General features: G+C 44.0%; 1 protein-coding gene across 5 annotated transcripts; it reads right to left on the reverse strand.

The window, feature by feature from the left end:
* Positions 1–7,063: 7,063 nt before the first annotated feature.
* LOC135581688 (piriformospora indica-insensitive protein 2-like) lies at positions 7,064–15,955 on the reverse strand. Of its 5 annotated transcripts, none has more exons than XM_065121530.1 (9): positions 15,294–15,955; positions 13,683–13,781; positions 12,479–12,692; positions 11,509–12,054; positions 10,975–11,354; positions 10,510–10,879; positions 10,245–10,372; positions 9,072–9,279; positions 7,064–8,357 (listed from the first exon to the last, which is right to left on the reverse strand). In XM_065121530.1, exons 8-9 carry the CDS (start codon positions 9,273–9,275, stop codon positions 7,119–7,121), a joined length of 1,443 nt encoding a protein of 480 aa, XP_064977602.1. In that variant the 5' UTR covers positions 9,276–9,279; positions 10,245–10,372; positions 10,510–10,879; positions 10,975–11,354; positions 11,509–12,054; positions 12,479–12,692; positions 13,683–13,781; positions 15,294–15,955; the 3' UTR covers positions 7,064–7,118. The 5 variants fall into 5 exon arrangements, with proteins under 5 accessions (XP_064977602.1, XP_064977600.1, XP_064977599.1 ...); XM_065121528.1 differs by adding an exon at positions 14,370–14,437 and having other exon boundaries at positions 9,072–10,372; XM_065121527.1 differs by having other exon boundaries at positions 9,072–10,372.
* Positions 15,956–17,241: the final 1,286 nt, after the last annotated feature.

The following is a 17,241-nucleotide window of genomic DNA, read 5'->3' on the forward strand; positions in this document are numbered from 1 at the left end:
CATTCCACGGGTGAACTTTAAGCAGACATGTAAGCTTTAGGGCAAGACATTGACAATTAGGAAGCTAGCACTCATCTCCATCTTGCTCGTTGAAGTGAGTATAAGAGTAGCAAATTCGAACTATTTTAGACCCAAAACACTTTTCAAGCCTTGTTTGTCATCCTATGTGTTCGCAATAGCTTCACCGTGAGTGTTTGTACTGTTAAAATAAAGAGATAAATGAGTTGTAGAAGAAGAAGTTGAATGTTATTGACATATCCTTCGTCTTTATATACAGGTTAGAAGGAGAAGTTTCCTCAACGGGTTAGAGGATTTCCCTCAACAGAGTAGAGAGATTTCCTCAACAGTTAGGGAAATCTCATCTACTTATCATGCCCCCGCAAGATGGTGCTCCTATCAAGGAGGCCAATCTTGGACTGATGTAATGCAAACAGCTTACGAGCTATAGGCTTCGTAAGTGAGTCGGCCAATTGATCAGCTGTATGAACATGAGAAACACGGAGTTGACGGCGGACAACTTGATCACGTACAAAGTGGAAGTCAATAGCAATATGCTTCATGCGGGAGTGGAATACCGGATTAGCGCACAGATAGGTAGCTCCAATATTATCACAATATATTGTAGGAGTGGAATCGATGTTGAGTTCCTGGAGAAGATTCGTGATCCAATTGAGTTCTGCAGTGGTAGCGGCAATGGCACGGTATTCAGCTTCAGTTGTAGACCGGGCGACTGTCTTTTGCTTCTTAGAACTCCAACTGATTGGATGAGCACCAAGGAAGATAATATACCCCGATGTGGATGTTCTATCATCAAGGTTGCCCGCCCAATCAGCATCGGCAAATGCATGAAGACGAAGTGGAGAGTGTTTACGAAAAAAGAGTCCATGATTTAGAGTCCCTTTAAGATATCGTAGAAGTCTCTTGACCGCAGACCAGTGTAGAGTAGATGGTTGCTGCATAAACTGTGATAATTTGTTCACAGCAAATGAGATGTCTGGACGCGTGAGAGCTAAGTATTGTAAAGAGCCAACAACTTGGCGGTATTGAGTGGGTTCCGTAGCAGGACTTCCATCTGAAAATTTGAGAGAACCGCTAGTAGAGATGGGGGTTGTAACTGCATTTGCATCCTGCATGTTTGTCTTTAATAACAAATCTTGAATGTACTTGCGTTGTGATAAAAGGAGACCGGAAGATGTGAAGGTAGCTTCGACGCCCAAAAAGTAGCTCAAGGGTCCGAGATCCTTAAGCGAGAATCGAGCTGCCAGCTGTCTGACGAACGCTTGGATGCTGGCGGGATTGTTGCCTGTGACAATAATATCATCCACATATACCAGAATATACATTGTGTTTCCATGATGATGTCGCAGAAACAACGAAGCGTCAGATTTGGAGTTAAGAAAGCCGACAGAAGTCAAAAATGAGCTAAGTTGAGTGTACCAAGCTCTCGGAGCCTGACGAAGTCCATAAATGGCTTTCCGAAGCTTGCAAACATGCTGTGGATACTGAGGATGAGTAAAACCGGGGGGTTGTTGCATAAAAACATCTTCAGATAGAGATCCCTGTAGAAAGGCATTATTAACATCCAATTGTCGTAATTGCCAGCCTTTAGTGGTAGCCAGACTCAAGATAAGCCGGATTGTAGTGGGTTTAACAACAGGACTAAACGTTTCAGTGAAATCAACTCCAGGTCGTTGATGGAACCCTTTGGCGACCAGGCGTGCCTTATATCGAGCAACTGAGCCATCTGGGTTCCGCTTAATTCTAAAGACCCACTTACACCCGATGATGTTTTGTGAAGGATGAAAAGGAATTAGATCCCATGTTGAATTATGGAGGAGGGCATTATATTCCTCGCTCATGGCAATACGCCAATGCGGAGATTTTTGGGCTTGAGTGAAGGTGGTGGGTTCAATGTTGGGGGATGAGGAATTCATGACAGCTTGTAGGTTAAGTACTTGACGAGGTTTAAAAATACCATGCTTAGAGCGAGTGGTCATAGGATGATTGGAGATGACAGGATTAGGAGGTAATGTTGGGTGAGGATCAGTGGCACAAGCCGGGTCAAGTGGAGACACGTCAGGGGCACTTGGGCGAGAAGGAGGTAAAGAGGATGGTTGTGTTTCGGAACATATTGCCCCATCAATTGGAGAAGAGTGGAGTGGAGTAGGAACAGAGGAAACGGGCAAGTGTTGAACTGGAGTGATATAGTGCGGATCAGGAGGGGAGGAAGTAGACGAAGACATGGGAGGCTCGTCCGATTGATCCGAAGGTATACTCCAGTGAGATAGTGAAGTGGTCCGTATGGCAGGATATGGAAGGGTTTGGAAAGGAAAGTTAGACTCAACAAAGATAACGTGACGTGATACAAAGATTTTGTGAGTGTGGAGATTATAGCAGCGGAAAGCATTATGGTCAAGTGAGTAACCAATAAAGACGCAAGGAGAAGATCGGGATGTTAACTTATGAGAGGCATAGGGACGTAACCAAGGATAACATAAACAACCGAACACGCGGAGTTTACGAAGGTTAGGGGGTTTGTGGAACAGTGTATCAAAGGGGGACTGGTGTTGTAGAACTGGTGTAGGCATCCGATTAATTAGGTAGACAGCAGTTTGAAAGGCTGCTGTCCAGAAAGTTGAAGGCATGGAAGCCTGATGTAAAAGTGTGAGTCCAGTTTCTACTATATGCCGATGTTTGCGTTCGGCAGAACCAACTAGTTGAGGAGTATGTGGAGGAGACTTGAGGTGTTGAATGCCACAAGCTGAGAGATGAGACGCCAGGGCTTGATATTCACCGCCACCATCAGAGTAGACTGTTTTAATGGTAGACTGAAAATAGTTTTCGACCAACTTCTGGAAAGTGGAAAAAACGCGAGAAACGTCAGATTTATGAGAAAGAGGATATATCCATGTGTACTTGGAGAAGTGATCTACAAAAATAACATAAAATCGAAACTTATCAAAAGATAAGATTGGAGCAGGACCCCAAACATCAGTATATATAATTTCAAAAGGTTTAGATGAGGAAATTGAAGATGAACCAAAAGGCTGCCGATGACTCTTATTACTAAGACAAGCATCACAATGCATCATAGAATTAGAGGACTTAAAAAGAGGAAGAGAGTGACAAGATAATAATTTCTGCTGAATAAAGGGTGAGGGATGGCCAAGCCGACGATGCCACACATCAACTGGAGCCGCAACAGAAGAATGAACAGTGGGCTGGGTCATTCGAGAGGCTGACGGCCATTCATAAATGTTGTCTTTATTCGGGCCTTGGACCAATGATGCCCCCGTGCTCAAATCCTTAACAAGAAATGAATCAGGAAAGAATTCAATGGAAGTATTGTTATGTTTGCAAAATTGAGAAACAGAAATGAGGTTGCGTTTAATACGAGGGGCGCATAAAACATCATCGAGAGTAAATGTATTAGAGTCAGAATTAAGCGTTGTGGAACCAGTATGAGTTATAGAAAGTCCTTTACCATCACCAATGATGATATCTTCATTGCCGCCATAGGGATTGTGAAGAGACAAATTCTGAAGATCAGCGGTGATGTGATGAGAGGCACCAGAGTCGACAATCCAGTTGGACTGGCTAGGTGTCGGAGTAGTTAGGAGATTTGCCTGTGGCCAGTGTGACGGAGTAGGGAGGCGGAGACGAGACCGGCAAACTTTAGCGGAATGGCCGACTTTGTCACACAGTTGGCAAACGACCCGTCTCTGATGGCTCGGTAGGGCAGGACGCCAAGACGGATGATGGCTGGAGTCGCCACTTTGCGAGAAGGGATGACTAGGAGGATAGGAGGGGTGGTGCATGGAACTCACAGAATCAAGAGGCGTAGTAGCCAAACCTTGGGTGATGTTCGGTGAGTACCGAGTGTTCTTCCGTTTAGACTTGTGACTGACTTGAGCTGTGACAGTTGATCCAGGCAGTTTGTCCGCACGCTTCAAAGACATCTCGTAGTCAGTCAACTTATCATAGAGATCTTCAAAAGAGATTGGCGAGTCGCGTGCCCGAATTGCAGCAGCCAATTCTTTGTAGTCGGTGTCGAGACCATTGAGGGTATGAATGACAACCTCTTCATCACATAGGAAATGACCTATCAAGGCCAAGTCATCGATGATAACCTTGATAAGTTGTAAATAATCAGAGATAGTACTTCCCTCTTGTTTTGTCTCCATAAGCTTGGATAGAAGACTGAGCTTGCGAGTACGCGAACGATTTGCCAGGGTGGTTTGCAGTTTAGACCATGCATCGGCAGCTGTCACACATGAAGATATCAAGGGAGCAACGGATCCAGCAACTGAAGCTTGAATGGCTTGGAGAATGAGACGATCTTGACGTAGCCACAGTTTGTGAGCTGGATTGGGTACTGGATTAGGATCACCGGGGATGTTGAGCATGGCCGGAGGACAACTGAAAGAACCATCAACGTAACCTAACAAATCATATCCAAATAAAAGATTAGAGAATTGAGCTCGCCAGGACGCATAGTTGCCACCCTTTGATAACTTAAAGGGGATTAGCGTGGCAGCATTGATGGAGATAAGCCCTGTAGAAGAACAAGAAGTGGGAGTCCCTACAGGAACTGAAACATCAGAAGAAGTGAACGAAGACATTTTCCTTCTTTTCTTTTTTTTTTTTTTTTTTTTTTTTTTTTTTTTTTTTTGTAGAAGAAGGCAGCGAACCTTGTGTGATACTCAGGTCACACAAGGTGGAGAATGAGGGAGGGGGCTGCTGCTATAGATTGCTTGCTGTAGCAGATTGAGCAATCTACAACAGTGCCAAAAGCTGCCGGCAGCTGCTGTGGATTGCTGCTTGCTGCTGCAGATTGTAGGGACTGCAGCCTGCAGATTGTAGGGACTGCAGTTCGCCGGGAGATGGCTGCAAAAACTGCAGCGGTACTCAAGACTGCAGTTCGCTGTTGTGGATTGCTGCTTGCTGCAGCAGATTGTAGAGGCTGCAGTTCGCCGGAAGATGGCTGCGAAAAACTACAGCGGTACTCAAGACTGCGGTTCGCCGGAAAATGACCGCAAAAATCTGCAGCAGTACTCAAGGAAACTGCAGTGAGAGAAATCTGTAGCAATTAGGTGTATAGAGAAAAGCGGCAATGAAAGCTGCTGCGATAGAGGAAGGAAGATGCAGCGGTTGCGGCTGCTGCTGGCCGGGAAGTGGCTGCGACAGCGAAGGAGGAAGACGCGAGAAAGACACCGTCGTTCGCCGTTCGTCGCTATTGAGGAGGAAGACACCGCCGTTGAGGAGGCGCCGTTGTGTAGAGGGAAACGGCAGCGAAAGCTGCTGCGGTAGAGGAAGATGCAGCAGTTGCGACAACTACTGGCCGGAGAAGTGCAGGAGGCGGCTGCTGCGATAGAGGAAGATGCAGCAGTTGCGACTGCTACTGGCCGAAGAAGTGCAGGAGGCGGCTGCTGCGATAGAGGAAGATGCAGCAGTTGCGACTGCTACTGGCCGGAGAAGTGCAGGAGGCGGCTGATGTCTTCTCTGGTGCTGCCCAACGTGGGGCTGAAGGACCACGTTGTCCTTCCGGCGAAGAAGAAGGAAGAGGAAGGTGCAGCAGTTGCGACTGCTACTGGCCGGGAAGCGAGGAAGACACCGTTGTTCGCCGTTCACTGCTATTGAGGAGAGAATGTTTTCCTCCTTGCGTGACGGCGACGGAGAGTGTCTGCTGTAGGCAGCAAATAGGAGAGGGAGCAAGGCCGGCGAAGAAAAGCAAGACCGGTTAGCACTGGCTCTGAATCCGTGTCTTGGTGCTTCTTCAATGACTCCGCTTGAGGCAGCGTGCTACTGTGGCCGCTTGGCTAACACATGGCGATGCTGCTGTCGCCAAGAGGAGCTGGCTCTGATACCATGTTAAAATAAAGAGATAAATGAGTTGTAGAAGAAGAAGTTGAATGTTATTGACATATCCTTCGTCTTTATATACAGGTTAGAAGGAGAAGTTTCCTCAACGGGTTAGAGGATTTCCCTCAACAGAGTAGAGAGATTTCCTCAACAGTTAGGGAAATCTCATCTACTTATCATGTACCAATGCTTTATGGTTTAGGTTCGGATTGGACTCCAGAATTCTTCAATCCAGTAGATTATGCTGGCAAAGCCAAGACTTGGCCCAGTACAATGCAACAAGCTCAATTACTAGACTCGACTCGAGAAAGAATCGATAATGGGTTATCTTCCTCCGGTGAATTGGACCTCAAGGTAGCAAACGATAACAAAGGGAGATGGGCAGGGTGATTAGGCCAATAGAAAGAGAAGAGGAAGGAGCAGCAAATATTTGTCCAAAGGATGAATATGATGTGACATATGTTTCTCTCTCTCTCTCTCTCTCTTAAGTATTCAATTATTTCTCTAATAGTATTTAAATCAAGACTCTGATATCATGTCGGGAGAAAGAAATTTTATAAAAAACCAAAGCGACAGAAAGATAAGAGAGAAAACAAAAAAGGACTCCATTATTTGAAAGCTTATAGAATAGATGCTTAACAGTACATCGACCTCTCAGCTTTTTGCACCCCTTCTGTTCCTTCCATTTCTTTTGTCTGATGAATTAGACACTATCAATATAATTTATAGACCTAAACCATAACAGTTGTAACCCCATCAATGAGTGGTCATTCTCCTTCGAAGGGTTACCCTAAAAGCGGGCAGTCAGCTTACCACGAAGCCTCCACGCAGACATAGAATCTGCGGCAAACTTGACGAATTAAGACCAACAAGAATTTTTTTGGGGACACTTCGCCGTCCGACTGGTTCGCGGTCCGACCACGTTCGAGTGTTCGTACTTACACTTTATTGGATCGGACGGGTCCCAACGTCATGCTTTTTTTGGGCTTGGCCTTGGGCCCTTTTGGCGCATGTAAATAAACATCCAGATATGGAATCCAACACCAGCATGTGAGTATGTATAAGAACCATTCGAGGCCGGAAATTTTATTTTGGGTCACTGCCATCCGACTAGTGCTCGGTGAGCTGAGCGTCCATACATTTCGGTAATAGTTTGCCAACTATAACCTAACATTCTACCAAAAGACATTAAGCAGTCGCAGAACAGAAAGAGAAGATGTTGTATCGAACTATTTATGCAGGTTTGGGAATCCATCTTACAAGATCATGGCGAAAAGAACCATGCTGACTACCTCCTCAACAGCAATTCCCCACCAAAATCCACCGGTCGAAGCAGCAGGAAACCAAAAGGAGGCCACCAAACCAGAACTGTGATCTGGATTCCTCCTGTCTGCCCTTGCGTAGGGATCGGCCTCGTAGTTAGAAGAAGCCGCCTCCTTATCTTGCTTGCACTGCGCCACACCATAAAGGACGTCTCCCGTGGCCATGGACACAGCAGCGTCGTAACAGAGGTTTGGGTTGTTCCAACAAGCAAACCTCTTCCCCATCCTCTGATAGAACTCTTGGGAGAACTCGAGTTTCCCTGTCAGGTTGTTGCCGCTGAGATAGAGAGCAGTAAGAGAAGGCAAAGCTGCAAATCCAGAGGAGACGCTGCCGGAGAGGTGGTTGTTATCCAGCGCCAGGTATCTCAATCTCTTCATGCTCGCAATTGCTTCGGGAATCTTCCCCGTTAAGCCCATATGTGAGAGGTCCAACGTCGTGAGATTCCTCAGCGCCTCCCACTCCAGCTCCACGAGACTCCCACCCCATGGGTTGTAGGACAGAAGCAAATCCTGAAGCGACGCCATGCCAGCAAGAGATCTAAACCAAGCACCGGAGAAGTTGTTGCTCCTGAGGTCCAGCAGAGTGAGGTGGGTGAGACTTGCGAGCTCTGGTGGAAGGCTTCCATGGAACTGGTTGTTGCTGAGATCAAGCTTTAAGAGTGAACTGAGACTGCAGAGAGAGGGAGGAAGGGAACCGGACAGGGAGTTGCTGCTGAGGTCGAGGATCAAAAGCTCGGTCAGGTTGTGGCAAAGAGAAGCTGGGAATTGGCCGGAGAACTTATTACCGGAGAGCATGAGCCGCTTCAGGTGGACTAAGTTGCCAAGCTCCACTGGTAGCTCTCCAGCCAAAGAGTTGTCGACCAGCACAAGGGACTGTAGGTTACTGAGGTGCCCAAGGTTGGCTGGGATTTCTCCGACGAGGCCTCGATTCGAGCGGAACTCCAGGGTTTGCAAGCTTCCAGCTAGCTTCTCCCACTTGCTGCTTGATGGAACGGCAGTGGGTCGATGAGAGGAGAAACAGTTGAAGAAGGAGAGGCTTCTGAGATGCTCGAGCTGGAAAAGCAGTGGACTCAGCTTCGCTTCCTCCGCGCATTGGAGGGAATTCTCGAGGACGGGTCCGATACTTAGTGCTGTGACGTACCATAAACCATCAAAAAGATCGCATGATACTCCCTGCACTCAAGAATTTGACAGATAGGAATGAATCAAGTCCAAAAAAGATCAATCTTTAGAAAAATCATTCTGATAAATCTAAGAAGAAAAAAAATCTGACCTGCATCAGTCAATTTTAGAACTCAGTAATGCAAAAGGCATCAATCAATAGTCTTCAGCTGTCTAAACAACAGAAGTTATGCTCACAAACTTAACTGGATAATGGGTATGCTCATCCGTCTCGTTATCTGAATCAACTAAGATTTCTACATAATCTATGACATGAATGTAATAGTCCAAGATTCCTTGGAGCATCTTATCCAATGTTCTTCTCAAGGATTGTTTCTGCTCCACAGTATGAGCTTGTGGTTGAAGTGATAGAAGCATGAAAGAAAAAACACCAACATCTTTGAGTGGAGATGGTTAATTCTTTCTTACTATCAAACTAATTAAAATCTCAAACCTGATCAATTTTATGGGTTGTCCAGCAAAAGAAATGTTTTAAGTAACAATTTCCTGCATTACATATATATGAGATACAGAAAGACAAAACAAGAAAACAAGGAGTGCTGGATCTGTCGTTGTCACAGAAACCTAATTAAATCTACTCCTGTCTTAAACAAGATTTCGAGTCAGCCTCGTTCTGATGATTAGGAATGAAGAAACCCAAAGCGATGAATTGATGTGTGCAATTCAAATATGAACTGGTTTTATCTCTAGCGTAGAAAGATGAACCTGTATCGGAGTCCAGCCGCAAGGGTCTGGATAAAGTGCTGTGCCATTCCACCAGTTGCCGACCAAGTCTTGGATCACCAAATACAGGGCTTGTTGCTCTGCCTTCTCCATTCGAGCAGTGGAGCTTTCTGGTTCGGATGATGCATGAAAGATGAGTAGTGGTAGTAGGAGAAAAGCCCACGCAGAAGTGATCTCCCTCATCATTAATCTGGACATCAAAAAATTCAAAGGCTCTACAGGAAAACGAAACACGGCCTCACAAATCAAAAGACAGAAGCCGAAAGACTATCCATTTGAGATCTGACGGGTCGAGAAGGAGCAGAGCTTCTCATGTCGTGGACCCAATAACGTCGCATTGCCAGAAGCAACACCAAATGTTCCCAGAGAAAGCAGCACTCGGGCTATCAAAAAGAGGAACAAAGAGCAGGAGATTTGGAAGTGGGATGCAAGGCTTTAACTACCACAAAATCCAAAAAGTGAGCTAAACAAAAGAAATATATGTATGACTAAAGGAAAAGGATCCAAGGGTGGCTTCTTTTCTCAGACTTTGATTCAGCTACCAAAGAAAGAAGGGAACTAATGCTGACAACCTTCCTAGAACCGATGCGACCCCCAAAACCAAATCCAAAGGAGATCAACCAGAGCATGGCAATAAGGAGAGTGGGTAGGTCCTCAAACTGTTCAGGATCACAGGTTAGAGAAGGTTCACTGTGGGGAGGACTGACGAAGAGCAGGAAGATCTAACGTTGACATTTATTGCTGGAGGATGTCGAGGGTGGGTAATGATGGCAATGACAACAATGGGAAAGAACGGATGTGCAAGACCGCCTGTAATAAGTGTACTTGGGTTGTGTTTTACAGCCCTCTTTCGTGTTCTACTTTTTAACCATTGCATTCAAGTTGGAGGAGGATACGGAGGGCGGGCATGTGGGGGAAGGAAACGGAGAGGATTAGGCACAGGCTTTTGTGTCTTGGATGGGGACCATCCTCGATGCATGTGCCTGCATGAAATTACATGCAGAGGAAGCCCATCATCCATTTGGCCCTCCTCTCCTCATCTCTTCATTATCCTTGTTTCTTTCCTACTGTGCTCCAAAAATAAGTACGTAGAAGAACTAAATCTAACAAAATGCTGAATTCTGCACATAAAATTGGTTCATTATTCAATCTTACCAGCTCACGTGGACAGGGTAACGTAAATGATTGGAATGGATATCCTACAAGGATGTTGCTCTGCTGCGACCTTGACAAGTTTCACTGCAGCTGAGAAACAGAGAGAGGGAGAAGCTCCACCGAACTAGCTGGAAAAGAAAGGAAAAACTTAAACAAGATGAATAAGACAGCAAATAATATGGCAGCATTTATTGTCCATTGTGTCCTAATGTTTAAAGCTTCTTCTGTTCTCAGAGAGTTATCGAGAGAAATGGCTATTACTTACGGGCAGGCACGGCGTTGAAGAGGTGTAATGAGAAGCTACAATAAAGCTATGTTTCCAGGCCTAGAAAGGCCACGCCTTTGTCTAACAGAGGTAGGAGTACTTCCTGCTGCCGCCTAATCCTAGTCTACCGGGCATTTCACTGGTAGAATCCCAAGTCAACACTTCATCTGCACTACTCGATCTTTATTCTTGACATCCGGTGAGATCCCATATTTAGAATGTTATTTCAACATGCTCCTGCGTCACGGCAGCATCGAGTGACAGCGAACATACCCTCTTGTTCTGAAGCTTGGCCACCCAGGCTACGTGGCTGACAATGGCTGAACTGACCTTGGACTTGGGGCTTGGCTTCATCAAGCAGGAACTAAAACTGCATCATCACAACAAAACTTTCAGTTGTTGGATATGAAATGTCGCTCTATTGGCAGTAAGACAAGTTTACAGACAGGGAATGAGACAACTAACCGGTAGTCAGAAGATGAGGTTTAAGATAGCGAAGAAGAAGTACTGCTGCAGTAAGGGAGAAGACAGCTAATTCCATCTCGGAGAACACAACTCATGCCTTGCTGTGACGCTGCATGTGTGAGCTTGCGGAAGATGACAGAGATGGAGGGCCACCCACCAGTAGCACTTGGAAGATGCAGTATCCTGGCCGGAGTCATTAGTGACGCATTGAGATCTGGTCCTCTGGACCACCCCACCTTCCCCTCCTCCCCCCTTTCCAACCGCGCCCTAGAGAAAGAAGCCAAGACGAACCCACTCCACGCCTCTTCTTCACGACCAGTCCCCATCCATGCCGGCTTTTATATGTTGGCAGCTCCTCTGCTCTATGCGGTGGTTTTGTTCTGCAGCAGGTCCTTGCATTAAACGCCGGTACTCAATGAAGACACGGAAAAAGCATAGCCAATTCAACCCTGCTTCTCTTAACATAAGATGGATTAGAACAACCAAATAATGATGATGTTAAGCTATTAAAGACAAGTAATGGAAGTCTCCAACCTGTTCTTTAGAAGTACTTCGGGGTACGTAAGCATGTATGACTTCAGATGCAACCAAATCCAAGACGAGCTTCCAAAGATTTTCCGAACATAATGTCAACTATACATTAGATGTATAACAGTGACAAGAACCAGATGAAGCATTCCCTTGGCTTTAGAGTAGAAAGAACCATGTTCTCAAGGTGGAAGCATGGATACGTCACTCTTATGCATTCACAAAAGAACTAGTCGATAAAGAGCATTACCTACATGGCTGATACCCATCCCATGAAAACTAATAGAGAGCTCTATTAACAATGTGGACATAGGAGCAGCTCTATTATCATGTTGAGAAGAACGTCCAAAACATTGTGGTCACTATAGTCTTCTTCATCATCGTCATCGTCTTCACTCTATCCAACATCAGGAGCCGCAGCTTCTATTTCTGCTGCAGCTGCCTCATCTACCACAAACCCATCTTCTCCACTGTGCTCATTGAACCGACCAACTTTCCAGAAATATCATTATTGTTGCTCTCCGCAGGAGCATGGACCTCCTCCACCTAATACTGTCAAGGAACACCATTGCTTTAACTAATAAGACATCTCAATCACACAAGGTAATAATATTTCAAGTAGGCACAGTCTATTTGGTTGTAAATGGTAGCATAGTATCTGAGGGAATTCATAAATCAAGATGTATTGAGCATATTCTGCAAGGTAATAATGTTTTCATTCAAGCATTTATGGACCAAGATGACCCCACTGAAATAGTCAGTGTTCCAACTGATCCAGCAAACCCAGTGAATTAATTAAGAACTGACAATGTCAAGGAGTGAATTTTATTTTCAAAATGGAGCCAACAATGGGAGTGGAAACAATGAGACTTAAATCTTCCAGACACTACTGATAGAGAAAAGAATAATATGATTTGAATTTTCCTGAGGTATGAATTATTCCCCTGGTTGATCAACTGCATAAGATTGAACTTACCTGAACAAGTTTCTGGAATATCTCATAAAATTCCATGACATTTTCTGTAGCTGTTTTCCACATGACATAACTTGATGCAGGTTCAACATCTCAGTCCAATTTACAAGTCTCTTCTCCGTCACCATCTTCCATCAGTAATTCACCTCCAGCAGGTTGTTGATAGCCTCCTATTCTAAGTCCTTTAGTCTGACTGAACACTGAGTGGGCAGCATCACTGAGAGACAAAGAGGAAAGAAGTTATTGACCTCTTGCTCTTAAAAAAAATTACATGGTTAATATTGATGATAATACTAAAAGCAGAGACTTGTTATGTTAATCCCACTGACAATATCTCAACCCACTCCTCTTTGTCCCCCTATCTCAAACCCATACGTTAGTCAACCATTAAATTCCGCATCAAGGCACCATCAATATCTCATATCTATAGACCAGACCAACCATATCCCCGAATCTTGACTTCAGCAGCTCAGATGAAGATATCTGATTACAAGTCAAATAGGTTCAGGTTACAGAACTACTAAGAAACCAGGACATGTCATGTTAATCTTTTACCAGAATCCAAACCACCCAAATCGACCCCCAGCTTCTAGAGATCAGGACAAGTTAGTCAATCGATAGCAAAAAAAGTACACAGTAAAATACTCAACAAAAATAATGTGTAAGAGGCTTTTAATATGTTCATTTCCTTCAACATAGTTCAAAACTTTCCTGATTCATCAATAGTTGGACATGTTATACAATGGCATGAATTCACCCAACAATTTCACAAGAAAGCTTGCCAGTTATTGCATTCCAGAAACAAAAAACCTAAAAGAGAATTAAAAAGTATCAGACCATAATCATTTAATTTTCATCAAAATAAGGATGACTTTTTTAGCATAATACAACTGTTAAAACAGAAGCATTGAAGTCATGATTAATATTTCTCTTCATCTCTTAGCAAATAAAAGCACCTACTCCAGAGTCTAATTTCAAAAAAGCAGAGTGGGTCATGATATGTTCCTTTATGACAACTTATAAGTACTTTGAACGAGCAAATCAAAGTCATTGGATCTATTCTAGGTAAAACATTATGCACGAGCACCAATAACCTAATTCAGAAGGAAGTGATCCATGGTGCTAAACAGGGCATAAAAGGATGCTTCCATAAGCCCAAGCCAATATCCAGAAAGATGGTTGGGTTATCACTTTCATGGAAAGTTACCTTCAAACAACTTCTCCGATGAAGCATTTACCTCTGCCAAAACTTGTCTGACTTCTTCACACATAGCAACTGTCTCCTTTTCCTCAACCAATAGAAGACCTATTCACAACAAGAATCATATAGTATCAATAGAAATAAAAGCTAGCAAGACCAAATTGACAATATATTTCTTGTATTTGTTGTCAATTTACAAGCACACTCCATTCCAAGAACCAATTTTAACAGACTCTAAATATGCTTAATTTTTTGTTTTGTTCACATTGAAGGCATCAAGATAAAAGGAAAAGAAAACCACAAAGTTTGACGATCCCACCCCTAAAACATGAGAAACAGTTATGCAGATTCACTATTACATTATAGTCTGAGTGGTGTCGGTTTGTTCAGGATCACACTAGAGGCTGCCTAGGAGAAGATTTATGAGAAAATAAGCAGTCCTTCACTTGAACCATCTTTTTCTGGTGTTGTATTTCAAGAAAAGATGGACTTCAATCTTAAGCTTTTGATCACAGAATTCCTGGAGCAGGAACCCTTAGGGCTTATACAGGTTAGCACTCAAACGTATATATCTGACAGTAGATTAGGATGATACATCAGCTATAATATTGTCAATTTGAATACTAAACAATTACAGATCTCAGTGACGGCAAAAGATCCATATAGCCGACCACAAATGTTAGTGAGACTTACGGTTTTGTTGTTGCTGTTGAACACAAAACAATCTCTTGTACAAGCTCATTGGATAAAGACAAATGAATCTGCAGCATAAAGATCATAATTATGGTACAGAGTCACTACAGACAAACCAACTTGAAAGTTCTGTAAGAAAAGTATAAGAGTAACAGAAAAATAGTGCCTTCAATTTATCAACATTTTTGCCATTGTCTCTGGCCCATAACAGTGACTGTCAACCAGAAGATTCTCTTGCATTACTTTCTCTCTATAAAAGAATGCATAACCATTTCAGAACCACTATATTAAGGGCAATTATAGCACTCTCGTATAACCTTGAACTCAGCTTATGCCAAAAAAAGAGGAAAACGGTAGCCTCTTTCTCAAGCTTCACAATCCTCTATACAAGAGCATCCCTGTCCTTCACTGACAACACAGATTCATCAAGCAATGCTGCATCCATGAACCGCCACCAAGCCTCCACTTCCTCGCTGTAATACTATTTTAAATTTAAGAAAAATATTAATTTTTATATAAAATATTATAATTATAATATTATTATTATCAAGGTTCATCGTACCACTCTGTATAGGCAGTATGTATCGGTCTAACAGGGATCGGTACGGACGACACATATCGGTTTATCAGTATGCTCCATCATACCATGCGTCGACACATTGGTATGATTTGGTATATATCGTATAAGCAATCGATCAATACATCGATACGGAGAATCATCATTATTATAAATATGAAATATTCTATTAGAATTTCTAATTATAGAATATGTTTCCATTATGGATTAAATTTTAAAAATAAAAAGTTAATAATCAATAATTTGAATTATAAATAAACTACAATCTAAATTTAATGGTTAAAGGAATTGAAATTTTGTTGTCAATTAAAGTAAAGAAAGAAATTAAAGGTTTTCCCGCCATTCACCTCGAAACCAAGCCTGAGGTGGTAGCGGCGCCTCTACCAAGCTCTTTCCCTTCACCTTCAGGGAGGCCATCGCACCGGCGTGCCGTAGTTTTGCAAACCCTCAACGCATCCTCAGCGAGAACGACCACCCTTTCTTCTACGGGGTGAACATCAAGAAACCGCTTCTTCATCGATTCACCTGCAGCGCAACCCCTATCAGGGCCTCCTGATTCCGAATCGAGAGCCAGAAACCCTAATCCAAATCTGAACAATCCGAGGAATAGGAAGAAAACGCCAAAGAGTGACAAGGAGCCGCGGGAACAGAAGACAATAGAGAAATTCCGAGCCATAAGTTGGGGAGTAACATCCAAAATTGAGGATGAGATCGTAGCAGGAAGCGGTGGAAATGGAATCGACGAGGATTGCCGCGCACTACGTAGCTGCCCCTGATCATCAAACGATCCCCCTCGATGTGCTCTCTCAAACCAAAAATGTCGGGTTTCGGAAGGCGGAGAGATGCGATCGAGGCCGAGAAGGTGCTGGAGGAAGGGGTTGAACCACTCCTGAATCTGACACCGCAACACCTCGTCTTCCTCCTCTCTCTCTCTCTCTCTCTATCTCTTTCTCTCTCTCCCCCAAAGTACTGAAAACAGAGCTCAAGGTGGCGCTGCACGCAACCCTCACAGCCGAAAGCCATGACTTAAGACAATTATTACAAATGTTGTATGCTTTAATTAAAGTCCTAGAATTGATTTACCTGATCCCAGTCAAAAAAAAAAATTTTATTTCTCATCTACATTATCTTAGAATTAGTATTACAATTATTTCGTTTGTTCTAAATGTTTAAATATACCAAATATCAAAAATTATCTCAAAGATCAAATCAATATTGTGACGTAATTTGATTTAGTTTTGTTAAATCTCGTATTTTGATGATGAAACCACTTGATATGTGTTTATATTTTAATCTGTGTTTTAAGTGACGTAGTATGTTTCGATCAGGATGAGACAATTAAAGCAGGAAAAATCATGTTGTACCGGAGAAACATGTCAGAAGATTGGACGTCGGGCCGATGGATCGGTCGACGTATCGACAGAAAGCTACGGGTCGTGGACTTGGGCATCGGGCCAAGAAGAGCGGGTTTTGCGCCAAGGATATCGGAGTTGCGGAGTCAACTGGCCGATTGGGCAATAGGCCGCAGGAGAGGACGATGCGCCGAAGAATCGGACGAAGCGTCGAGGGACCAATGACATGCCAGACAACTTAGTTAATTACTTAGGATTAATTGTCTCGATCGAAGTTTTGTTTTAAGTATGCAGGATTAACTACGATAAAAGTAAGACATGCAGTAGGAGTTGAGTCGGAGTCAAAGACTATGATCACGTTGGGAGTTCGAGAGCTCAACGGAAGTCCGGACGGTCATCGGAGGTTCTATGGGAACAAATCCGAGAAGTCCAGGAGCTTGCCAAAAGAAGCTCGTCGGAACTCGCCAAGTGGATCGTCGCAAGTCCAGGAGTTTGCCGGAAGTCCGTCGAAGCATCGCCCGAGGTTCGTCGGATGTTCGCCGGAAGTTCGTCGGAAGCTCGCCGGAAGAAGCGATTGACGCATCGAAGCAAGCTGTAGTAAATGTCTTAAGAATTATCATAGTTAGCATGCAGATTAAGTTAGGAATGGGAGGTGATCCCATTAACTTAATCTAGGGGCAATTGGGCCCTTGACAGACCCAAATTGGGCCGAATGGATCAACCCATTCGAACTAGAATTCCTACTAGGCGGTGGCACCGTAAGGGTCGGTGGTGGCGCCGCCCAAGAAAGGGTCTCCCAGGAAAGCTGGGCGGTGCAACCGCCCCAAGCAGGCGGTGGCACTGGCTGGGCTCAATCTCCGAGCGAGATTGGGTGGTGCAACCACCCTTGACAAGCGATGGCACCGCCAGGGCTTAGTCTCCGAGCGAGACTGGGCGGTGCAAC

Source organism: Musa acuminata, chromosome BXJ2-8 (genome assembly GCF_036884655.1).
Source record: "Musa acuminata AAA Group cultivar baxijiao chromosome BXJ2-8, Cavendish_Baxijiao_AAA, whole genome shotgun sequence".
Lineage (NCBI taxonomy): Eukaryota > Viridiplantae > Streptophyta > Magnoliopsida > Zingiberales > Musaceae > Musa > Musa acuminata.

What these genes read in the sequence shown, in the direction of transcription:
- LOC135581688 (XM_065121527.1), bottom strand. Translation starts at nt 9,287, where the DNA reads ATGTCCAGATTAATGATGAGGGAGATCACTTCTGCGTGGGCTTTTCTC. An exon ending in GCGGCTGGACTCCGATACAG is followed by an intron (nt 8,358 to 9,071) that starts GTTCATCTTTCT and finishes TCTTGAGTGCAG; the next exon opens with GGAGTATCATGCGATCTTTT.